At 34.3% G+C, this 27395-nt stretch overlaps 1 protein-coding gene across 2 annotated transcripts in view; it reads left to right on the top strand.

The window, feature by feature from the left end:
- LOC145259893 (uncharacterized) overlaps window positions 1-27395 on the top strand; it is an 86548-nt gene that overhangs the window by 34021 nt on the left and 25132 nt on the right. For both annotated transcript variants that reach the window (XM_080117789.1, XM_080117790.1), the window contains exon 2: window positions 18913-18975. In XM_080117789.1, the coding sequence (XP_079973915.1) occupies window positions 18915-18975 (61 nt within the window). In that variant the 5' untranslated portion in view covers window positions 18913-18914. The remainder of the gene's footprint in view (window positions 1-18912; window positions 18976-27395) is intronic.

Genomic DNA, 27395 nt, shown 5'->3' with positions numbered 1-27395 from the left:
ACACCCCTGGGAATGGCCAGCTGAACCTTGGCAGCGAGTTCACGTTGATTATGCCGATTACAATGGCTAATACCTGCTTGTCATTACGGATGCACACTCAAAATGGGTGATGTCTATACCACAAGTACAGCTACTTCAGCCACTACAATTGAAAGGTTGAGGCGCTGTTTTGCTACTCATGGTCTCCCGCACATTGTTGTCAGTGATAATGGCCCATGCTTCACCAGTTCAGAATTTGCAGAGTTCATGAAACGGAATGGTATCAGACACAAATTTTTCAGTCCACATCATCAGGTATCAAATGGTCTAGCCGAACGCTCAGTTGGGCTGGTTAAAAACGGTATTAAAAAAATGTCGGGAGGAACTCTGGAAACAAAGATATCCCGTTTTCTGCTGACATACCTGACAACGCCTCACACAATAATGGGAACTACCCTGGCAGAGTTGTTGATGAAGCGAAGATTGCGCACCAATCTGGATCGTATGAAGCCCGCCATCTCAAGTGTTGTATATAACAACAAAGAATGTCAAAAGTTTCACCATGACAAATCTGCCCAGATACGTTCATTTGATGAAGACCAAGCAGTATTTGCACAGAACTTTGGTTCCGGATCCATGTGGTTGGCTGGTCACATTCTGGAAAGAGTATCTCCTTTATCCTTTCTAATCAGATTGCAGGATGGCCGGTTGGTTCGTCGTCATCAGGATCACATCAGGTCTCGCCGTTGTATCACCGAGCCAGCACCTCAATCCCCAAGTGAAAACAATCCAGAACGCATTTTCACGGAACTAAACATGTCTCCAGATATGGCAACAGAAAATAACACACATCCACAGACTCCATTGACACATGAGAATTCTCCCGATTATGAGCAGCCAGATAGAGAAGTGAGTGAGCATACCCCACTAGCCCTGCCACGACGATCGGGCCGTACAATAAGACCACCGAATCGTTTTAGTCCGGATTGACTAAAGATTGAACAATTACCTTTTATTTTTTCTTAACTTTAAAAAAAAAAAGGGGGGGGTTCAATGGTCACATACTGAGGCAGAATAATCCTCGACCACAAAAGGGTCACAAGGGCAGTTTACCCTGACCTTTTTCCATAAATGGACCTTTCTTTTTTGGGGGGAGATGTAATGTACGTAGGTACACAGGGGACGATAACAGGGGGAACACTGGCAAACGGGCGGTGCACAAAAAAGACAGCATGTAGATACTTGCAGTCGGCTCTCAGCTGAATAAAGTCTTAAAACAAACTCGGTGTTTGCGTTCTCAGTGAGAAACACCACAGACCCCAAAACACATTACTTTGCTTTTATTTTCTCAAAGTATTTATAAACTACATAAGACATTTTGTCTTTAAGTTATAATTTTCTTATTTTGCCTTTGTGATTCCCATAGTTGTGTGCATTTTACAAATTGCACACAACTTGATTTTTCTTTAGAATTCTCCCATTATTTCCTAAATTTGTGTGCGTGACATGCAGGTTTATCATCCTCATCTTCCTTTTTCCTGTCTCTTTCAATAGGCCGTTTAATTTTTTTTTTTTGTATAATTAAATTTCTCCCTATCTAAAAATGTAATTTTTGGAGCAGGACCCATTTATTTATTTGGTCGAGTGGTTGGTTGCTTTGTTTCCATTTTTGTAAGCTGTTCTTGTTTAGGGTGAAAAAGCAATTAAAAAAAAATAAAAGTCATTTACATGATTCAATTTATATCCTTCGATTTATAGTTACCAAATTTGAAATGACCTTACTTTGTCAAAATTACTGAATTACTGACACCAGAAATGCTTGACATTTATAATAAAGAAATTGAAAAACTTACCTGTTTAATATTTAGATGAGGAGAAATGTTTAGTCATGTTATGTTATGTTATGTAAATTTCATGAAAATTGATTCTCAGATATTATGTGGTGGCATGCTCTTGCGTAAATGGTCAATTTATGCTAAACTAACATAGTGAACAGGACCCACCCTGTGAATTATCTAAAAATAGATCATTTTTTGAAAACATTTTATAATCTTAAAAGTTGCTTTTGAATTGAGTATACTATAAAAAAACATGTAATCTGCATAGGTGATTTTCAACCTAAAATTTGTTTTAAAAATCATCTACCTATGTAAAATTCCTATCCTAAACATTTCGCAATTACCTGGTGGAAGTTAATGGTTTTCATTATAGTTGTATCATAAGTTCACTTAGTTACAAATTTATGCAATTAGATTTTTATTAATTTAGTAAATTTAAGTTTGATTTAATTTTGTGATATGTACATTTCAATATTTTATTAGGTTTGACATCGAATGGAAAAAAGACATTGGATACAATGATGTGTGAAATCATCATAATGACTGTAATAAGAACAAAATCCCTGAACATTTGATGGCGATATGGTGAAAGCAATCGATTTCAAAAATGCTATCGGGGGGGGGGGGATGATTAGGCCTGAGAAAATTTTAAAGTCTACACTTCCTTGATGAGCTATTAGACATCTGTATAGCTAAAAATTCATATACTGGTCGAAGACTGTAGCCAACTTAGTAGTGAAAGAAGTAATCTCAGTCACAATATGTAATGTCATCATTGGGGTGGGGGTGGGGGCTTTCAGTAAAAATGCTAACTGTTCAATAGTCCCTGTCTCCATCATTGGTGTCAGAATTGTCTGACTGTTAGATGGTAACTGTGACACGAACAATTACCTAAGGAAAACACTACCAGCAGGAACAGCTTTGGCCAGTTCCTTCATACCATGCTTCAAGTATTCATTGTTCATCAGCATTTGGAATTTGTGTTCCACTGACAACAAGGTTTATCATAAGACTTTAATCTCTTTCATACATGGCTCCCAGATCAGGATCTGTGATAAGATCGTTTTACAATTATAGTTAAGGAAGTTGGGAAGGCATTTAGCAAAATATTTAATCATCTGGGTCTGCATGTACTGTTAGTTGCAGAAAAATGTGCCCTAATTTGGGCAAACCAAACTCAGATATCACAAGCAAATACTGGTATGAAATTAATTGTTAAAAAGATATTCTAGAAAGCCGCTTCAATGAACAATATTAACGAAAAAGTGAATACCAAAGACAAAAACATTTCCGAAGTGAATACCAAAGACAAAAACATTTCCGAAGTGAATACCAAAGACAAAACATTTCAAAAGTGAATACCAAAGACAAAAACATTTCAAAAGTGAATACCAAAGACAAACACATTTCAAAAGTGAATACCAAAGACAAAAACATATCAAAAGTGAATACCAAAGAAAAAACATTTCAAAAGTGAATACCAAAGACAAAAACATTTCCGAAGTGAATACCAAAGACAAAAACATTTCCGAAGTGAATACCAAAGACAAAAACATTTCAAAAGTGAATACCAAAGAAAAAAACATTTCAAAAGTGAATACCAAAGACAAAAACATTTCAAAAGTGAATACCAAAGACAAAAACATTTCAAAAGTGAATACCAAAGACAAAACATTTCAAAAGTGAATACCAAAGAAAAAAACATTTCAAAAGTGAATACCAAAGACAAAAACATTTCAAAAGTGAATACCAAAGAAAAAACATTTCAAAAGTGAATACCAAAGAAAAAAACATTTCAAAAGTGAATACCAAAGACAAAAACATTTCAAAAGTGAATACCAAAGAAAAACATTTCAAAAGTGAATACCAAAGACAAAAACATTTCAAAAGTGAATACCAAAGAAAAAAACATTTCAAAAGTGAATACCAAAGACAAAAACATATCAAAAGTGAATACCAAAGAAAAAACATTTCAAAAGTGAATACCAAAGACAAAACATTTCAAAAGTGAATACCAAAGAAAAAAACATTTCAAAAGTGAATACCAAAGACAAAAACATTTCAAAAGTGAATACCAAAGAAAAAAACATTTCAAAAGTGAATACCAAAGACAAAAACATTTCAAAAGTGAATACCAAAGAAAAAAACATTTCAAAAGTGAATACCAAAGACAAAAACATATCAAAAGTGAATACCAAAGAAAAAACATTTCAAAAGTGAATACCAAAGACAAAACATTTCAAAAGTGAATACCAAAGAAAAAACATTTCAAAAGTGAATACCAAAGAAAAAACATTTCAAAAGTGAATACCAAAGAAAAAAACATTTCAAAAGTGAATACCAAAGAAAAAAACATTTCAAAAGTGAATACCAAAGAAAAAAACATTTCAAAAGTGAATACCAAAGACAAAAACATATCAAAAGTGAATACCAAAGAAAAAACATTTCAAAAGTGAATACCAAAGACAAAACATTTCAAAAGTGAATACCAAAGACAAAAACATTTCAAAAGTGAATACCAAAGACAAAAACATATCAAAAGTGAATACCAAAGAAAAAACATTTCAAAAGTGAATACCAAAGACAAAAACATTTCCGAAGTGAATACCAAAGACAAAAACATTTCCGAAGTGAATACCAAAGACAAAAACATTTCAAAAGTGAATACCAAAGAAAAAAACATTTCAAAAGTGAATACCAAAGAAAAAACATTTCAAAAGTGAATACCAAAGACAAAAACATTTCAAAAGTGAATACCAAAGACAAAAACATTTCAAAAGTGAATACCAAAGACAAAAACATTTCAAAAGTGAATACCAAAGACAAAAACATTTCAAAAGTGAATACCAAAGACAAAAACATTTCAAAAGTGAATACCAAAGACAAAAACATTTCCGAAGTGAATACCAAAGACAAAAACATTTCAAAAGTGAATACCAAAGACAAAAACATTTCAAAAGTGAATACCAAAGACAAAAACATTTCCGAAGTGAATACCAAAGACAAAACATTTCAAAAGTGAATACCAAAGACAAAAACATTTCAAAAGTGAATACCAAAGACAAAAACATTTCAAAAGTGAATACCAAAGAAAAAACATTTAGAACATATTACCTGAGAGCACATCCTTCTAACTCCTCAGCTTAACATTCACTGGCAGTATGAATTAGAATACATTAATGGTATTGCCAATGTTGCTGCAAAGATGGGTTCCCTCTACCATGCTAGAAAATTACTTACACCAGAGAGTATCCTATATCTTTATAAAGCAACAGTTTGCTCATGTATGAAGTATTGTTGCCACATCTGGGCTGGTACATCTTCCACTAGTTTCAGGATCCAAAAAGACAGTCTTGAATCTAATAGGTCCCAAACTATCAGGCAGCTTCAACCTCTGTCCTATCGCCACAGTGTTGAACCCTTGTGCCTGTTTTACAAGTACTTTAATGAAGTCTGCTTTGATGAACTCATAGCACTTGTGCTCCCCTCAGTGTACCTACTCCCAACTAACCTGACAAGTAACAAAATCCCACCCATTCACTGTTGAGTTCCCGAGATACCAGAAAGTTTTCTATTTTAATAGTTTCTTCCCTCGGATTGCTAGACTTTGGAATTCTCTACTTGTTTCCTGCTTCCCTGACTCTACTAACCTGCAGAAGTTTAAATGTAATGTGAATAGACATCTTGCTACTCAATTCTCCACAGTCCCTGTTTGACATGATACCAAATAGTAGTCCTTTACATTCCAAGTAGCAATATTACTTGTTTGTGGTGAAAAAGATAAAAAAAAAAAAAATAATAAAATTTCCTTATGTGGAAGGAAAAAGAAAAGAAAATAATGATAAAAAATAATATGTCTAAAAATTTTGATAAGAATAATTCCCAAGTAGTATAAAAGTATAAAAGAAAAGTTTAACTATAAACTTTGAAATGTGTAATAAACTTATTTTGAGTGAACTAAATGCAAATATAAAAAAGCAAGAGGATCTTTATAACATAAACTTATTTGCATTAAGAATAGTGAAAAAAATGAACATTCAAGATAAAGTAGAAATATATACACCATTTAACTCACAGTTTTTGTTGAAAGATCATAAACTTCAATAATAAACCCAATTGCACCATGTGTTTCTGATTTAGGTAATATTTGTAAAAAGATATTGGACAGAATTTTACTTGCTTCAAAATCAAAAATCTAAAATTCAACATAACCTTTGGATTTCTTCTGGTGAGGTTATAGATTGGTTTCAGAAAATACCTAAGCACAGAAACAGTAAATTCATTATGTTTGACTCTTATTATCCAGCTCTAACTCCTGAACTCTTTGAAAAAGTACTAAAATTAGCAGAAAATGAAACAGATATAACGAGGTTAGAAATAGAAATTATAAAACTAGCGAGAAAAAACTTAAGACTGGACAAGAAAGGATAGAGAAAACCATTTTGATGTTACGATGGGATATCCAGACTCTGCAAAGATAATGCACTTAACTTGTCTGTACATACTAAAGGTGATGAATAAAATATACCAGGTTTAAATGGAAGACTATATAGAGATGATGCATAATTTTTAGTTAATTCAACAAATCAAATAATAGAAAAAACTAGAAAGAAAATTAAACTATTCTTTAATGAACAAGTTAGAAACAACATTAGACTGCAATTATAAAATAGTGAATTTTTTTTGGATATAACCCTAAACCTTAACAACAATACATATGAACTGTATCACAACCCGGAACAAGCACTACTTTATATAAACTATAAATCTAATCATCCTAAAAGTATAAAAAAAGCAATTATTTCCAGTATATTCAAAATGAATATCTAGGATATCACAATGAGAATATATTTGATAAAAATAAGGATTACAATAATGAAGCATTAACTCTAGCAGGATATCAAGGAAAGATGAAATACATTAAGGAGGTGGATAATGAAGATAGTAAGATCAACACAATATCATATAACATTGCGATGAAAGAAAAAGAAATGTAAATAAAAATAAGTATAAAAATTCAGATAAGAATAAAAAGAATGAAAAAAATGATAAACAAACAGATAATACTATTAAATATACTATTATTAAATACGGTTATTAAAAAGAGAAATAAGCACAAAATAATATCCCCAAAGAATTTTACAAAATAATTGAAAAGAACTTCCCTCAGACAATAGATTAAGTAAAATAATTAATAAGAACACAGTTAAACTTTCCTTCTCAACCGCTGCAAATTTAAGTAAAACTATAATAAGTTCAAATAATTGTAAAATTAACAAAAGAATAAATAATAATAGGTTGAGTCAGATGAATTAATTATTGAGAAAAATGTAACTGTAGAATACTTAACGAATGTCCATTGGAAGGTAATTGCTTACTGTCTGAAATTGTATACAAATATGAAATTAAGGTGGATAATAGTAAAAAGATATTCCTAGAGGTAACTGAATATAATTTCAAGGACAAATACCGAAACCATATTGCCTCATTTAAAATTGGACAAGAGAAGGAGCCACATTTGCATGAGGATAAGGATAGAAATAAGGATAGGACAGGAATAAATATGAAAAATAAGAAGAGACACATGACTACATTAGGGTATTGTTTTGGGAACTACATAAAAATAAAATAGAATTTAAATTAAAATGGTCAATAGTAGAGAAAGCTAGAAAATATAAACCTAGTAAATCAAAAAGATGTAATCTATGCTTACTTGAGTCATAGCACATACTGAATTCTAAAGAAGAAATGTTAAACAAAATGTTTGATGTTATACAAAGCTGTCTTCATAGAAATAAATTCCTATTATCATGCTTAAGACCTGATTAAAATAATATGTATAAAAACTAATTTAGGAATATGTTGTGAACGAAATGTAAGTGTAGCATAATAATTTTAAATTTAACACATAGGTCGTTAACTTAATATATAGAAACTAAACTAACTATAACCTAAATAAGGGAAATACAATTAAATTTAAATTTAATAAGTGCTATCGGTAATAAACTAACACATAAAACATTTCAATAGAACAAAAAACTCAAATATTAAGTAATTGCAAAATATTGAAATAAACAGATTATGATGGATTAAAATAGACTAAATCAGAATATAAGTATGAGAGAAACTAAGTGAGAAATTGAACATAGATTTCTATAAAAGGGTAAATTGAGAACTACAAGTTTAAAATTAAGCATATGTTATATTAGATTAAGAATATAAAGAAATTTCCATAAATAATGTCGATAAACGTGGGCAAAAATCGAGTTATATCCCTTAGACTGTCTTGATAATATTGAATGATACAGAAATAGTAAGGAATTGAAAGATAAAAATAACCTGTTTATATTAAGATAAGGCTGAAAAAGATAGATTTAACATTTAAATAAATTACATAATACATATAAGGTAAAGATAATATTAATTAAAATAATTTAAATAAATTTTTTAATTAAAGTTTTTCTTAAAAAATTGTATGTAAAATGGAAAATAATCAAATATCATAACAAGTAAATAAAAATTGGTACGAAACTAAGGCAAATTGAGAAATAGAAGAAAGAGACTAAAAATGAGAAGATTTAGATTATGAGGAGTACATCAATAAAACAAATAAATCAGAGAAGAAAAAATAATTATAAAAATTAAAAAATGACATAAAAATATTGAATGAATTTAAAAATAGAAAATGATAGAATTATCTTCTAACAATAAGAAATACAAAAGTGGGGTAATTATTCAATAAAACAAAGAGAAACGAGGTGATTCAACTGCTTGATCCCTTAAAATAGGGATTATGAATATATATAAATGACAAATGTATTTTGGAATATATTTCGATGATATAATGTTTAAATTTGCTTGAATGGCTATAAAACAATTGTAACAAATAAAGAAATACACCGTATGAGGTTCTTATTTTATATTTTGTTGTCTTGATTTAAAAAAAAAAAGTTTTTTATTACATTTTCACCCCAAACAAGGCACATTGCCACTTTGTTGTAGGGGGCTACTATCAGGGGCAGCAACTACTGGGACACTATGTTGGGATTTCGGCAGCAAGATGTCGGTTCACGTTACACTTGAACTTCTGCATGTCAGTAAAGTTAGGGAAGCAGGGACCTGGAATGGAATTCCAGAGTTTAGCGGTTCTGGGGAAGAAACTACTGGAGTAGAAAGATCTTTTACATCTAGGGATCTCTACTGTGTGGGGGTGGGATTTAGCTGCCTGTCGGGTTTGTCGAGGGTGTCTACATTGTGGGGGCACAAGTGTCTGCAGTTCGTCAGAGCATTTGCCATTAAAATATTTGTAGAACAGGCAGAGGGATGCAATGTTTCGTCGATGGGACAGAGGCCGAAGCTTAGATGCCAGTTCAGGGCCTATCAGATTGGCGACTCTCTTTTGAACTAGGAGCGAGAGACTAGCAGCAGATGCACCATACATGGGCGAATGGTAGCCTTATAAAGGTACAGGATACTTTCAGGTGTCAGTAGTTTTCCAGCACGGTAGAGAGAGCCTACCTTCTTCGCAGCGGCCCTGGCAATGTTTTCAATATAATTGTTCCAACTCATGTTTCCTGTGAACGTTAGGCCAAGCAGTTTGAAAGATGTACTCTCAGACAGGGAGTCACTGGGCATTGCTATTGGTGGCAGAGAAGGTTTCTTGTAATTATTGAAGGAAACCAGTTTAGTCTTGGCAGCATTGAATGTGACCATCCATTTATGTCCCCATTCCACTACAGATTGGAGGTCATCCTCTAGTGTTTTTGCCATTTCTTTAGTTATGTGTTCATTTGTTTTCCTGTCATGCCTGTTATAGAGTGTGGTGTCATCAGCATATATACCTATCTCAGATGTAGTTTTGTCGGCGAGGTCATTAATAAATATTAGGAACAATAGAGGTCCAAGGATAGACCCCTGAGGCACTCCCGCATTTATATCACACTGTTTAGATGTACGACCGTCGAGGACAACCTGGATTTTTCTCTTATCTAAGAAGGATTTAATTATGTTAAGTATTCTACCAGTGATACTGTATGATTTAATTTTCCTGAGGAGACCCTCATGCCACACCCTCTCAAAAGCCTTAAATATATCTAGAGTTACCGCTCTGCCCTCCCCCGCTTTGTCCAGTGAATGATATATACGTTCAGAGATTACAATGAGGATGTCTGCTGTGGAACGGGCTTGTCTAAATCCATATTATTTGTCAGTCAGAAGTGTAGCATCTGTAAGATGATGGACTAGAGCATGGTTAATCATGGTCTCAAATATTTTGGCGAAAAGTAGGAGGAGGCTAATGAGGCGATAATTTGATGGGTCAGTTCTTTCGCCAGAATTCTTGAATATTGGTACCACAGAAGCAGTTTTCCAACAGCCCGGAAAGCATGATTCATTAAGGCATTTGTTATAGAGTTTGGAGAGAACTGGAGCTACTTTGGCCGAGCACTTTTTTAATAACACAACTGGGATGAGATCAGGTCCACATGCTTTTGAAGTGTCAAGGTTTTTTATGATAGCATGTACCTGAGCAGTGGTGATTTTTAGATCGTTTAGCGTGACATCTGTCCGCAAAGGAAAGTCAGGCAGGGGGTGGTTGGAAGTGTCCAGTGTGGAGTTCGAGGCAAACCAGCTGGCAAGCATATTAGCCTTGTCGGTCACTGAGAAAACAACCTCATGATTGTTGGTTAGTGGGGGAATTGTTGATTGCCCATTATTTACTACACTGTTGTAGATTTTCCAGTAGTCACAATTTCCTAATTTTTGTGCTTCGATGCATTTTTTAGTGGTTTCAGTAAATTCTCTCTTAGCTGTCGCTATTTCTTTCTTAACGTTACTTCTAGCTTCTATATACTTCTGTTTGTTTGAACTGGATTTATGTCGGTTAAATCTGCGGTATGCATGCTGCTTTTGAGCAATGGCAGTTGCGCAAGTCGAAGTAAACCATTGGGGAGAGTGGGGCTTGCTATAAAATTTCCGCATGGGAACATGTGCTTCAATTGCTGTTTTGAACCATTCAGTGGTCTCATTTGTGCACTGTTCAGCAGGAAGAGAAAAAAAATATTTCCCCATGGGGCATCTCTGATAAGATCTCTGATGGCTTCTCAGTCAGCCTTTTCTTAATATCTCGTTGTTTTGAGCACTGACTCTTCAGTTTTGGGTCGAGAAATTAGGGCGATTTCTACCATTATCACTGCATGATCAGCGTTCCCGAGTGGGCTGTCAACATTTGTTATACAATCTTCGGGAACTATAGTCAGACACAGATCTAGAAGTGATGTGTGTTCTTGCTGGTCAGGGAAGTGGGTTGGAAACGTAATCATTTGTGATAGGGAGTGAGATATAGTGAAACTATGTGTTGTGCTGCCTGCTGCATCTGTGTGAGTAGAGAATCCAAGCAAGTTTTTGTGGTGAAGTCACCAAATACATGTACTTGTGCACTAGTGTCGAAGGAGAGTGCTGTGTCTATGCTGTCAGAGACTTTGTTCCCCCAAACCTCTGGCCTTGATGGAGAGAAGACTAAAACTTGCTGCTATGGTTTCAAAGAGAAACTTGATTCCAAATTTTTCTCATATGTTATATCTCTCCTCTTTGATTTTCATATATAAAGTAAATTTCACAGTGTATAAGGATTATTTGATACTGGAGATATTCATAACTGTACCCTATTTCCAAAAGAGGGAAGATATAACATATGAGAAATATTTGGAATCAAGTCTCTCCTTGCTGTTATTTCAGATCATTTAAAACCATAGCAGCAAGTTTTACTCTCCCCCTCAATCAAGGCCTGAGGTTTTGTGGAAATATCAGATATTTTGTAATTAATATGCAAAAATAGGAAAACAAATGACTATGATTGAAACATTTTATGGGCGTAAAAAAGTGCCAAAAATAGGCTCTAGACGATGGATGATCCCCTTAATGGCAAATGTCACATAACCCACTACACAATTCAGGTCATTAGTTCGGCAACAAGCCTTTATTTGTAAAATTCTGATCAATAGTCGCTGATATATATATACCACCTTTTTTGGCAATTTTATAAATTCCAAATTTCAGTGACTATTGATCAGAATTTAACAAATGAAAGTTCATTGAAAAGATGATGTCCTAATTGCTACTAGAACTAGACCAAAAGAATATGATAAAACAATCAGGAAATTACAGTTTTTTCAACAATTTTAGGCTATCTATAACAATTGAACCTGACAAAAAAACTTCTAATTTTCTTGATACCACGCTCAACCTCAATACAGAATTCTACAGTTCCTACCATGTCCAAGTTAAATCTTTTCTACGTTTACAAGTTTTCTAATCACCCTAATTTTATTATAAAATCCATAGTTCCTTCTGTCTCTAGAATTTCTTCGCTTTCCACAGACAAAAAAAAAACGTTCAACCAAAATGCAACCTTCTTTAAAAAATTCAGGATTAATGAAAAAATACAATATAAGCATAATAACCCTGTTACCAGCTGCTTAACATCCGTAATTACCAATAACATGACTAGAAATAAATCATATTCCAGAAAACAATCTAATCCACTGAATAATAACTGTAATAAACAACCGCTTTACCAACGTAACTCTGCCCAATGCAATAATCATAACAAGCTAAACGCCCGCAACCGTCATAGGAAAAAGAAAAATATTTGGTTTAATCGACCTTTCAGCTCAAATGTCAAAACAAATATACCAAAAGAATTTTTTAAGATTGTAGAAAATTCTTTTAAGCAACCACATAGATATAGTACTATATTTAATAAAAATTTTATTAAAATTTCCTACTATACAATGCTTAACCTAGCACAAACAATAATAGCATCCAACAATAAAAAAATCAAATTAGTTCAGACCACCCCTTTCCCCTTGATGCCAAAAAACTAACTGCAATTGTTGCAATAAGCAAGACTGTGCACTAAAAAACGATTGCATCCACAGGGATGTCATATATTTGTGTACTGATACTGTTACCTCAAAACACCTCTACAATAGTTGCAAATAATCCTGCCATGATAGAAATCCCCCTTCCATCTACTACTCAAAATATTACTCCAATTAGTGAATTGACCGATCCACCTACAATCAACAACATAAATAATAATATCAATATTGATGAATATAGTGATGATAGCAATAATAATAATAATAATAATAATAATAATAATAACAACATTAATAATGATAACCCACCTCATTTTTCTCGGAACACTTATAATACTCCAAACTCAACTCTGAATACAAATCAAAATATCCCAGTACAAATTGAATCTACTAGTGCTCATTATAACAACCTTAAATTAAACTGTAATCCCACCCCAAATCCTAACAGAAATCCATATACCATTAACATTACACGAATGCCAGGTAAAATATACATTTATATTAGCGCCACTTCAACATTAATAAAAATTAGAATATCTAACCACAATTCTTCTTTTAATAATGAAATCACTGGTAATAGCCAGAGAACTTCCCTAACAACTTTAATTAAAAAGCTTTAATCTAAAAACACCCCTCTCTCTATAAATTGGTCTATTCTTAAAAAGTACAAAGTCTTACACTCCAGGTTCTAAGTCTTGTCACCTTTGCATATCTGAAGCTATAAGTATAATTATTTCCATTCAAAGTATTAACAATCAACTCCAAAAGCGAACTTATTTCCCAATGTAAACATAAGAAAAAATTCAAATATAACCAATTCGAAATTATTTAGCTCACCTCTTAAACCTGCGGCTATAAATTTACTTAATATAAGAGATTTAATTCTATATTTTTTTTTATATGTGTGTATATTCATTTATATATGTATATATTGTATGCATACAATTATAATTATAATCATGTATTAGTTTATAAAACCATCAGTTATCCCCTCATCCACTTTACTTCTTTCCTAATTTAAAATAAATAAATCTGAATTATGTTTCTGTCTGGGTCAAATTGGCCTTAACTGACCTATATTTATCTGTTCTAAAAATAGATTTAGAAAGATGATTCTCTATCTGCCCCTTTCTTACTTGCTTCCTTTTTCAACTATGTCTATCACTCTTTCTCCCCTCTCCTTTCAACTTCTTAATATTTTTTCTTCCTCTCTTCTGTTCTTATCTCTCTTTTTTTCATTTTTCTTTTGTTTCTCTTACCACTCCATTTCTCAATTTCATTTAGAATCTCCATTTTAACACTTTCCATTTGCCTTATCTGTTATAAAACAAAAACGTTTTATATGAAAAAATGAATTTTCACTTCTCCATGATCTGATGTTTTTTTTTTTTTTTTTTCTGGAAGCTGCATTTTACTCTGGACATTTAAAATTCTGTTTTCTTATGGATTACCAATAGATTTTTAACAGACCCATTTCGGATTTTTCCTGTTCTGGATTTTACCGTCTTTCTCATTGGATTTTTTATCATATCCTTTTTCTCCCTTTTTCTTGTTTCTTGCTTTTTTAATCTCATTGAATCCCTATAAATTGTCACTAAATGATTTTTTTATGCAAATATGATAAATTTCATATTGTTTGTTTCTTTTAATGCATTAACCTGCAAAATTTATTGTATATTTTGCAAACTTCTTCCCTCTGATAAGAAGGACTGCATTCTTCAAAACTCCATGGAATAAGGGTTTTCTTGTTTTATTTGTACTCTTGTCAAATGATTAAAATTTTGTATATCTTCCTTACAAGTTTATAACCTTTTGTTGAAAATTTGAATAAATTTTCACTAACAAGATTTTTATTTTATATTATCTATCTATATAATATATATATATATGGATATAAATTTGTCGCGCTTGGAAAGGGACCCTGCACTCATCCCCGGTGAGCTTTCCTGAGGCCACAATCCTGTAGGTGAGAAGACAGCTGATGGTCTACTTGCATTGCATGTATGATATTCTGCACAACCACTTGTCCAGCGTCCCTCACTCACCCTAACTGAAACTTTTAAATTAAATAAAATGAAATGACAGTTCAAGCAAAAATTAAGTTTAAACCAGAACCAAACTCAAAGAAAACCACCTGCCTCCTTTGAGGCTCGCATTTATGAATATCCGTGGGCTTAGAACTAATTTAAATGATGTTGAAGCATTTCTCCTAGTAAACACCCCGAATATCTTCACATTAAGTGAAACTAACCTACACTCATCCATTCCCTCTAACCACTTTAACATGCTTGATTATCTCCCACTCTGCCATAAGGACTCAGACAGACATATGCACGGGCTTGGAGTCTATATTCGTAACACCCTCCCCCTGACTAGAGAAATAAAACTAGAATCAGACGACCAGGCCTTTTTGTGCTTCAGACTAAATATGCAACATAACATTAGCTATTTGTATTTTCTCTACTGTTCACTCTCAACCCAGGACTGTACCCTAATAAACAAAGTCTCTGACAACATAGATATAGCACTCTCCCTCGATACTAGTGCACAAGTACATGTATTCAATGTCCACCACAGTAACTGGCTTGGATTCTCTACGTACACAAACGTAGCTGGTAGCACAACATATATATATCTCATTCTCTATCACAGATGGTTACATTTCTGACACGTTTTCAAGATCAGCAAGATCAACATGCCTCACATGCCTCACATCTAGATCTATTTCTGACCATAGTTCCTGTTGATTGTATAACGAATGCTCATAGCCCACTCGGGAATGCTGATCACGCTGTGATAATGGTAGAAATCGCCCTAAATTCTCGACCCAAAACTGAAGACCCACTGCTCAAAACAATGAGGTATTACAAAAAGACTTACTGGGAAGCCATCAAGGATCTCATCAGAGATGCCCCATGGGGAAATATCTTTTCACTTCCAGTTGAACAGTGCGCAAAGGCGACCACTGAATGGTTCAAAACTGCAATTGAAGCACATGTTCCCACATGGAAATTCTATAGCAAGCCCCACTCTCCTCACTGGTTTACTTCTACTTGTGCTGCTGCCATTGTTCAAAGGCAGCGTGCATACCGCAGATTCAACTGATAAAAGCCCAGTTCAAACAGACAGAAGTATATAGAAGCTAAAAATAATTGTAAGAGAGAAATAGTGACAGCTAAGACAGAAAACACTGAAAACACCAGAAAATGCATCGAACACAGAAATTAGGAACTTGTGATTTTTGGAAAATCTACAACACTTTAGTAAATAATGGGCTGTCAACGATTCTCCCACTATCAAACAATCATGACGTGGTTTGCACAGCAACCGAGAAGCCTAACCTACTTGCTAGTCGGTTTGCCTCAAACTCCACATTGGACCCGGCACACTACTCCCTTCCTGACTTTCCTTTGCGGACAGATGCCACACTAGATGATTTGAAAATCATCCCTTCTCAGGTCCATGGTATCATAAAAAACTTCAAAAGCATGTGGACCCGATCTTATCCTGTCTGTGCTATTAAAAAAAATGCTCTGCTGAGGTTGCTCCAGTTATCTCCAAATTTTTCAACAAATGCCTTAACGAATGTTGCTTTCCTGATTGCTGGAAAACCGCTTCTGTGGTACCAGTTTTCAAGAATTCTGGCGAAAGAACTGACCCATTAAATTATCACCCCATTAGCCTTCTATTAAAAATATTTGAGTCCTTAATTAATCAAGCTCTAGTCCATCACCTTACAGCTGCTAAACTCCTGACCGACAAACAATATGGATTTAGGCAAGCCCGTTCCACAGCAGGTATCCTAACTGTAATCTCTAAACATATATACAATTCACTAGACAAAACAGAGGAGGATAGAGCGATATCCCTCAGTATATCTAAGGCTTTTGACAGGGTATGGCATGGTGGTCTTCTAAGGAAAATTAGATCATATGGTATCACTGGAAGAATACATAATGTAATTAAATCCTTCTTAAGTAAGAGAAAAATCCAGGTTGTCCTCGATGGTTGTACATCTAAACAATATGATATAAATGTAGGAGTACCTCAGGGGTCTATCCTTGGACCTTTATTATTCCTGATATTCATAAATGACCTCCCTGATAAAATTGTTTCGGAGATGGGTATATTTGCTGATGACACCACTCTCTATAACAGGCACGAGGGGAAAACAAATGAACACATATCTAAGGAAATGACAGAAACACTAGAGGATGACCTCAAATCTGTAGTGGAATGGGGACAAAAATGGATGGTCACATTCAATGCTGCCAAGACTAAGCTTGTTTCCTTCAATAATTACAAGAAACCTTCTCTACCACCAATAGCAATGGCTAAGAACACACTATGCAAAAGCACTTCCTTTAAACTCCTCAGCCTAACATTCACAGGGAGCATGAACTGGAATAGATACATTGAGAGCATTGCCAAGGCTGCTGCGAAGAAAGTAGGCTCTCTCTACCATGCTAGAAAACTACTTATGCCTGAAAATATCCTGTATCTCTATGAGGCCACCATTCGCCCATGTATGGAGTATTGTTGTCACATTTGGGCTGGTGCATCTGCTACTTGTCTGTCAGTCCTGGACAGGGTTCAAAAGAGAGTCGCCAACTTGATAGATCCTGAACTGTCATCTAGGCTTCAGCCTCTGTCCCATGGACGAAATGTTGCATCCTTCTGCCTGTTCTACAAGTACTTTAATGGTGAATGCTCTGAAGAACTACAAGCACTTGTACCTCCTCGACATGAATACCCCCAACAAACCCGACAAGCAGCTAAATCCCACCCCTTCACAGTAGAGATCCCTAGGTGTAAGAAGGCCTTCCACTCCAATAGCTTCTTCTCCAGAACTGATAGACTTTGGAACTCCCTTCCTGGATTCTGTTTTCCCAACTGTACTGACATGTAGAAGTTCACATGTAATGTGAACATACATCTTGCTACTTGTCTCCCTTCATAATACCCCTGCAACTTATGTCCTCGGTAGTAGCCCCCTACTTCAAAGTGGCATTGTGTTTTGTTTGGAATGAGAATTGAATTAAAAAAAATGTATGTATGTATATATATATATATATATATATATATATATATATATATATATATATATATATATATATATGTACTCGTAGCCAAATTGAATATAGAAATGCTCATATCTTTGGTTCTATGAGACAAAACTACATGAAAATTTGTAGGCTTTTTGGAGATTATAATACTATTCTATGGTTTAAATTTTATGACAATTGGTAAAAAAGAACCTATACTTTCAAACCAATAAAATATGCCGAAATTTGCATACATTTGTATATATAGTGTTTTGCAGACCAGCTTCAGTTTTGCTGCTTCAGTTGTCTCCCTTGTCCTGTGGCCTTGCCAGCAGTAGCAGTATTATTGACTTGGATTCAAGTAGGAATATTTTTTTAGTTCCAATAATAAACCCGGACGTATGTTATGTTAAGTTATATTTCATTTTACTCCCATAACATTCTACAATGAATAAGTCCATAGAAGAAGCAACAACAACAACAACAACAAAAGAAAAATGTAATCAAGTTGTTCACATAAAAAGTTAGTGAAACTCATAATCATAATCATAATAATAGTAAAAATATTAATATTACGTTTAGTATCTATTTTACATGCTGGAATATGTTGGACAACTTTAAGAAATTTACTTCTAAGCTAACCTCTCTGACCAGGTTTTTATTTAACCCTCTTTCTCTTGTCCATCCTTATTACTTCCTTCTATGTTTTCCGTAGTCTTTTATGTAGGCTGACCTTACTTCCTCAATTGTTATACATCTACTAACCCAAGAATCTCATCCATTCTTTTAACATGGTCGCACCATTTATGCTTCCCACTCTACATGCATCTCCCTATACTCTTCAGATTTAACCATCCTTTGAGTTCATAAGATCTGAGCCCACCCTTAAGACTTGTATTACACATCCAACATATCATTCTCATATCACATGCAATGCATGTCCACACTCAAACCTCACTCCTGGCCACGTTTCACTTCCATACATCATTATCTGGATAATTTTCTGAAATCAATTTAACTAATTAGAATTAATTATCAATACAATAGTTCACAATATAATTTTTTTTAATAATAATAAAAAAGTGAAGTTTTTTAATAGTTATTCCCTTATTTAAAGACTACCAAATCGTGTTAAGATTTGCTGTTGGCATTTTCTTTTCTTTCAAATAGAAATGGATCAAGAAATTCGCAAGGACATTATCCAGAGTACAAGTACTCCAAATTTGGCTTCAGGTAAGTAACTTTTACTTTGTTGAACTTTCTGCATTTTGTAAATCTCACATTTTGTGCTTTAAGTTTATATACCATATTTATATTGTCTCTGTCTTTGTTTTGAAGAAAAGCAGAAAATCCTTTTACTACAATTGACAGAAAATTTGTAAATGTACAGATGAGAGACCAAAATGTTAGACTTCAATTTTAAACAAGAACTGATTCAACAATAATGCATAAATTAACGTGGATAAAAACCAACAACTTTTTTTAAATAGAAATCGCTCCCGACAAGTCATGAATCCACTTGATGTACATTTCAACTCTCATTTTTTTTTTGTATATTTTAAACATTAATTTTCCTTGATGCTTTAAAGTAACATGCATCATCATAATTTCATTTTATAGTTTCTTTTAACATTTATTCCTTTGCCCGGGTGTGCAGAGATGTGTGTGTGGGGGGGGGGGGGGGGGCGGGAGTAAAATAAGAGTAGGAAGTCTGGGTGGAGAGAGGGGTAAAAATAAATGGTAGTAGCGGGAGGGGGGTACCCAGCGTTGCCTGGGTGTGTGTAAGTGGTATAGTAAAGAACCCCGGGTGGAGAGAAGTGTTAAAAAAAAAGTGTGATAGAGGGGGGTGGGGTGTGGTGGGGGGGAATCAAAACAATTGGCAGCTCATGTGGAGAGAGATGTAAAAAAAAAAATGGTAGTAGTTGGGGCGAGAATCAAAACAACAGTAGGCAGCCAGGGTGGAGAGAGGTGTTTAAAAAAATAGGTGGTAGTAGGCAGGCAGGCTCGTACCCGACGTGAAGGCGGAAAAGAAAGTGAAAGAAAATCTGACGTCTTACCGATGCTCCATGATGCGACCGGAAGTTCGAAACGTTGAAAATAAACAAAGTCAATCCCACCGATATGATGACTTGCCAAAATGGCGATGCAAAAAAAAAAAAATTACTCCTCCTTGTATAAAAACGGTGAAGGAATTAATGTTTTTGGCCAATTTTTCAATATTTGTCATCCAAAGGGTTGAGCTTTAAAACGATACCAATCTTGTGAAAATTGGTTGCTTCTGCCGAAAGTTTTTGTGAGACATACAAACACACACACACACACACACACACACACACACATTTTGCCCTTTATATATATACTAGCGGGGCTACCCAGCATTGCTCGGGACCGTATAAACAATGAGAAAATTGAAGTTGATTTTGAATATATTTGTTATTCTTCGGATAGAGGAATTTTTTAATGTCTATGTATCATTAGCTTTTTTGAGCAAATGAATATTTTACCTACCTTAGGACGGGTATTACATCTATTAAATAATTGTACCTTATCTAGGATAAGTAATTTATACCATATATATGAAATAATGTTTCCTTTGCGGGGATAGGTAATATACAACACATATTTAAAATAATTGTACCTACACTAAGACGTGTAATTTATATAGATATGTTAAACAATTTCACAAACTTTGTTTACTCCAAAACGGACATTATTTTCTCCAACTTATCCCCCAAAAGAAAACTCAAGAGCATGTTTAAATTTAATATAATCATGCTTCTTTCTACCCACTACTACAACCATCACATCATTCTTGGATGAGTACATAAAACATTTTAACAAATATAGATCACCCCCTATAGAAACTAGCCTAGGAAACTTTCATAGAAAACCAACAATATATATGTATTAATCTAATTGTGAGATCATTAACTGTTTAAGCCATGTCTGGAATCGACTTCACAAATGGAGTAATTTTGAGATAGAAAATTGTTTAAGTCATTTCCGGTACAAACTTTATATTTCACCACCCTCATTTAATCCAGGGCGACACTGATTATTCTGCTAATATATATTTGCCCCTATCTCATTCAATCCCAGGCAACGCCAGGAATTTTGCTTATATATATTTCCATCAATCTCCTTCACTCCCGGGTGACGCCGGGGATATTGCAAATAAATTATCTCACGTATCTCATGCAAGTTTGAGTAATGCCGGATATTCTGCTTTTGTATAAGTGCAGCTATTTAATAGAATCCCGGGCGACGCCAAGTATTCGTCTATTCTGTATTTGTACCTATATCATTTAATCCCAGGCGATGCCAGGTATTCTGTTAGTATTTATCTGCACCTGCATTATTAAATCCTATATATTTCCACCCATCTCATTCAATACGGGGCGATGCAGGGTATTCTGCTAATATATATTTCCACCTATCTCATCCAATCCCAAGCAATGCCAGGTATTTTGCTAATATATATTCTAACCTATTTCATTCGATCCCAGGCAACGTTGAATGTTCTACTAGTATATATCTCAATCAATCCAATGAAATCCTGGGCGACGCAAGGTATTCTGTTAGTATATATTCCAATCAATCTAATTCAGTCCAAGGAAACGCCAGGTATTTTGCTAATATATATTTGCATCTATCTCATTGGATCCCAGGCGCCCGTGTATTCTGCTTGCATATATTTGCATGTATCTCATTCAATTCCGGAGGATTCCGGGTAATCTGTAAGTATATATGTGGACGTATGTCGTTGAATCCCATAATTCTTGGATATGTTACAAATTTTCACAATCATTTTTCATAATTAAACCCACATATCTTTCCACTCTTACTAAAATAATAACTTTGCTACATTTCACATGTAATCATTTTTCATAATTCTTGGATATGTTACTAATTTTGACAATTATTTTCACGATTGAATTCACATTATCCCCCCTCGTACTAAAGTAATAACTTTGATACATTGTCTTGGCTGTTTGTTTTATTACAAACACACCAATAAAATAAATCACATTTCATCATTTTTCATAATTCTTGGATATGTTACTAATTTTGACAATCATTTTTAATGGTTAAACCAACATAATCACGCCTCTCTTACTAAAATAATAACTTTGAGACATTGTCTGGCTGGTTATTTCATTACAAACACACCAATCAAATAACTCACATTTCAACACTTTTCATAATTCTTGGATATGTTACTAATATTGACAGTAATTTTTCATAAAATAAGCCACATAATCCCCCTCCTCTTATTAAAGTAATAACTTTGAGACATTGTCTGGCTGGTTATTTCATTACAAACACACCAATCAAATAACTCACATTTCAGCACTTTTCATAATTCTTGGATATGTTACTAATTTCAACAATAATTTTTCTCGATTTAACCCAAAGTATAGCCCTGCTCTTACTAAAATAATAACTTTGATACATAATCTGAGCGGTCTATTTCATTACGAACACACCTATCAAATAACACAAATTTCATAATTTTTCGGAATTCTTGGATGTATTACTAATTTCCACAATCATTTTTTATGATTTAACCCACATAATACACCCCCTCTTTCTAAAATAATAAATTTGAGACTTTATCTGAGCTGTTTGTTTCATTATAACACACAAATCAAAAAAACTTTTATTTCATCACTTTTCATAATTCTTGGATATGTTAATAATTTTGACCATCATTTTTCATGATTTTACCCACATAATCCCCTTCCTCTTACTAAATTAATAACTTTACTATATCAATCTACATAAAGCATTTTGTATTCCCAAGTAATTACACATATGATAATGACCAGACTCCATGTTGCTTAACTTTAGTGATCTACATAAAGCATTTTGTATTCCAAGTAGTCACACATCTTAGAATAACCAACCTCCTTGTTGCTTAACTTTGGTGATCTACATAAAGCATTTTGTATTACCCAGTAGTCATCCATCCAATAATGACCAAGACAATGTTGCTTAACTTTGTTGATCGACAGAAAGCATTTTGCATTCACAAGTCGTTACCCATCTGATTATGACCAGACTCCATATTGTTTAACTTTGTTGATCTACATACAGCATTGGGTATTTTCATAAAGCATTTGACATTTCCAAGTGGTCACCCATCTGATAATGATCAGAGTCCATGTTGCTTAACTTTGTTGATCTACATAAAGCATTTTGTATTCTCAAGTAGTCACCCATCTGATAAGGACACGGCTATATGTTGCTTAACTTTAGGTATATACATAAAGCATATACCTATACTGCACACGCACCTTCAAAATTGTTAAATAGGACCTATACAGCATAATGACCTTCAAAATTGTCAAATCGGACCTATACTGCGCAAGCATTTTCAAATTTGTTAAAATCGGACCTATACTACACAAGCACCTTCAAATTTTTCAATTCGGACCTATACTGCACAAGCACTTAAAAATTTTCAAATTGGAGATATACTGCACAAGCACCTTCAAAATTTTTCAAATCGGACCTATACTGCACAAGCACCTTAAAATTTTTCAAATCGGACTGATACTGCACAAGCACCTTCAAAATTGTCAAATCGGACCTATACTGCACAAGCACCTTCAAAATTGTCAAATCGGGCCTATACCGCACAAGCACCTTCAAAATTTTGCAAATCCTATACCGCACAAATCAAATAGGACCTATACTGCATAAGCACCTTCAAAAGTGTCAAATCGGATCTATACTGCACAAGCACCTTCAAAATTTTGCAAATCCGATTCATACCACAAAGGCACCTTAAAATTTTTCAAATCGGACCTGTACTGCACAAGCACTTAAAAATTTTTCAAATCGGACCTATACTGCACAAGCACGTTAAAATTTTTAAAATTGGAGATATACTGCACAAGCACCGTCTAAATTTTTCATATCGGACCTATACTGCACAAGCACTTTCAAAATTGTCAAATCGGACCTATACTTCACAAGCACCTTCTAAATTTTTCAAATCTGACCTATACTGCACAAGCACCTTCAAAAGTGTCAAATGGGACCTATACTGCGCAAACACCTTCAAAATTTTCAAATCGGCCTATAATGCACAAGCACCTTAAAAATTGTCAAATCGGACCTATAATGCACAAGCACCATCAAAATTTTTCAAATTGGACCTATACTGCACAAGCACTTTCAAAATTGTAAAATCGGACCTATACTGCACAAGCACTTTCAAAATTGTTGAATCGGACCTATACTTCACCTATGTCATACAATCCCAGGCAACGCATGGTATTCTGCTAGTACACTCAACCTATGTAATACAATCCTGGGTGACGCCGGTTGTCCTGCTAGTACATATACACCTACTTCATCCAATCCTGGGCTATGCCAGGTATTTTGCTAGTACAGATATCCACCTATGTAATCCATCCCGGGTGATGCTGGGCATTTGGCTAGTACATATATCAATCAATTTTTTCTAATCCCAGGCGACGCCGAGTGTTCTGCTAGGAAAAATTCCATGAATTTTATCCTATTCCATGCCATGTCGGGTAATCAGCTAGTATATATGTCATGCTAGTGCTATGTCATACAATCCTGGGCGACGCTGGGTTTTTTGCTAGTACATATACACCAATTTTATCCGATCCCGGGCTACGCCGGGTATTCTGCTAGTACATATGCTGGGTATTAGGCTAGTACATATATCAACCAATCTTATCCGATCCTGGGCAGCGCTGGGTATTCTGCTAGGAAACATTCAATGTGTTTCCACCTACGTCGGGTAATTATATCAACCAAATTTTTCCAATCCCAGGCGATGCCGAGTGTTCTGCTATTAAAAATTTTAATGAATTTTATCCAATCCCAGGCCATGCCAAGTAATCAGCTAGTATATATGTCATGCTAGTGCTATGTCATACCATCCTTGGCGACGTTGGGTATTTTGCTAGTACATATACACCAATTTTATCCAATCCCGGGCTACGCCGGGTATTCTGATAGTACATCTTATTCAATCCTAGGCAACGCTGGGTAATCTGCTAGGAAACATTCAATGTATTTCCACCTACATCGGCTAATTATATCAACCAATTTTTTCCAATCCCAGGCGACGCCGAGTGTTCTGCTAGGAAAAATTCCATGAATTTTATCTAATCCCAGGATGTGATGTTTGGAAGATGACGTCTTGTCTTAATTTTATATACGAAAAATATATAATACGCATCTTTTTTTTACTTGGTCTTTTGGCTAAGATCAAAGTGTAGTATCTGTTCTTAGAATTAAAGCGATTTCACCTTTCGCCCCCCCCCTCCACACTAAGAAAATAAGGAGGAGGTCATACCTGGGATCTCAAGCTGTAGAGAAAAAAAAACGTTACTCGAAAATAAGGAGGATTTATGCCTGGGATGTCACCACATCCATTAACTCTCATTTCATATTATATTAAAATGTATAAGTAAACAAACGCTGATTAACTCATATTATGCCTCCCACATTCCTCCCTCTAAATAGAATTAGGTCATAGTGTAACTAATATAAAAAAGAAAATGGCTGTTTGTTTTTGTTTTGTTTTACTGTGAAAACAGACATCGATCGTCTCATGATAAATATTTTTAAGCATAATTTTTTTTTATTTACTTATTTTTGCTTATTGTTTTTGGTTTAAGTCTCGGATTTTACTATTTTTAACCTGCTAATAACTTTGGTAACATTTTCATAACGTAAAAGTTCATAGTTTAAGTTGTATGATTGTTGCCTTTTTTTAACCGATAAAAACCAATATATGCAATGTTTTTATATACAGACTGCCATTACAGCTTGCTGACGTCAAGGTTTTTGAATATAGGGTGACTCAAAAAAAAAAAAACGGGCCCTGTGTACACTTTGTGGTAGAGTTGTGGCCCTTTTTTGGGGGGCACTAATAAATCGAATTAAAAATACATAATGTTTAACATTAAAATGTCACTTTTTTGGGGACCCCTGCCCTGCAGAAAATTGGTTAGCTGACCCACTTCTAGTTGTCCTTTTGGGCCAAAATTTTGATATTTGTCGTCCGGAGGGTAAAGCTGTAATATGATACCATGTTTGTTAATTTTTGTTCTGTCTGTCGAAAGTTTTTAGTGGACACACACACGCACACACTCACACACATTTTGCCTTTTATATATTAGACTAGCGGGGCTACCCGGCGTTGCTCGGGACTGTATAAACAATGAGAAAATTGAATTTGGTTTTGTAATATATTTGTTATTCTTATGAGAGAGGAATTTTGTATGTTTATGTATCATTTGCGATTTCGAACAAAAGAATATTTTACCTACATGAGACGGGTATTACACATATGAAATAATTGTATCTTACCTAGAGTAGGTAATTTACAGCATGTATATGCAAGGACAGGTAATATACAACACATTTATCTCATCAAATCCCAAGCGATGCCAGGTATTTTGCTAATATATATTCTCACCTTTTTCATTCAATCCCTGGCAACACTGGGTGTTTTGCTAGTATATATCTCAATCAATCTCATTAAATCCTGGGTATTCTGTTAGTATATCTCTATATAAATAAAATGAACTCATTTTTTCCCGTATGATTTTGACATTAATAGGATTAAAAATCAAGATATTTCATGCAAATATAATATGCACAAACGGCAGAACAATATCTGAGGTGTGTTATAGGCTTATTATTTCTCAAATTCCTCGATAATCTTAGATTTCTATACTTTTTCTGCTGAGAAGTCACGGCCAAAATCGGTTAAGATCAATGGAAGTGGTAAAATATTTTCTCTCTAATAAATTCCTCCTTCCCCTGCCACCACTTAACACCGTTTGGGGATCGTTCACAAGGAACAGTTGAGAAGAGAACACCGGTTTGGCTTCGTAGTTCTTTCATGTGAAGTTATTTAAAATCACTAAACTAAGCTGCAGTGCTCTGTGGCGTAGTGGTTAGCGTGCTGGACAATTCACATTATATTTTCACGTTCGCGCCGACCTACCGTAGTCGTTTTTTTTTGTTTTTGTTTTCCTAAACAACTGGAATGGACTTTTCTTGGTGGCCGAACTGTTTACGTTGCAGATGTTTTTTTTTTGTTTTTTTTTTCACACTTTATTTTCCTACTTTTACTCATGACTCCGGGTTTGATCCTTCCTACTTACCTACCATAACATTTTTGAAAACTCCCCCCCCCCCCGTCCCGGAAACAAACACTCGGGCAACACCGGGTACCCCCGCTAATATTTCAATAAATCTAGTTCAATCCAAGGCAACTCCAAGTATTCTGCTAGTATATATTTGCATCTATCTCATTACATCCCAAGTGACCATGTATTCTGCTTGCATACATTTGCATGTATCTCATTGAATCCAGGGTGACTCCGGGTAATCGATAAGTATATATGTTGACGTATCTCGTTGAATCCCATAATTCTTGGATTGTTACAAATTTCGACAATTTAACTCACCTGTCTAAAATAATTTGAGACATTGTCTTGGCTGGTTTTTCATTACAAACACATCATCAAAATAACTCACATTTCATCATTTTTCATAATTTTTGGATGTTACTAATTTCAACAACCATGTCACATGATTTAACTTACATTATCACCTCCACTCTTACTAAAATAAAAACTTTGATACATAGACTA

The sequence above is a fragment of the Euprymna scolopes genome, chromosome 35 (genome assembly GCF_053919585.1).
Source record: "Euprymna scolopes isolate OS-2025 chromosome 35, ASM5391958v1, whole genome shotgun sequence".
NCBI classification, from domain to species: Eukaryota; Metazoa; Mollusca; class Cephalopoda; order Sepiida; family Sepiolidae; genus Euprymna; species Euprymna scolopes.
Note: the sequence above shows the minus strand (reverse complement) of the source record. Positions and strands in the feature narration are given on the sequence as shown.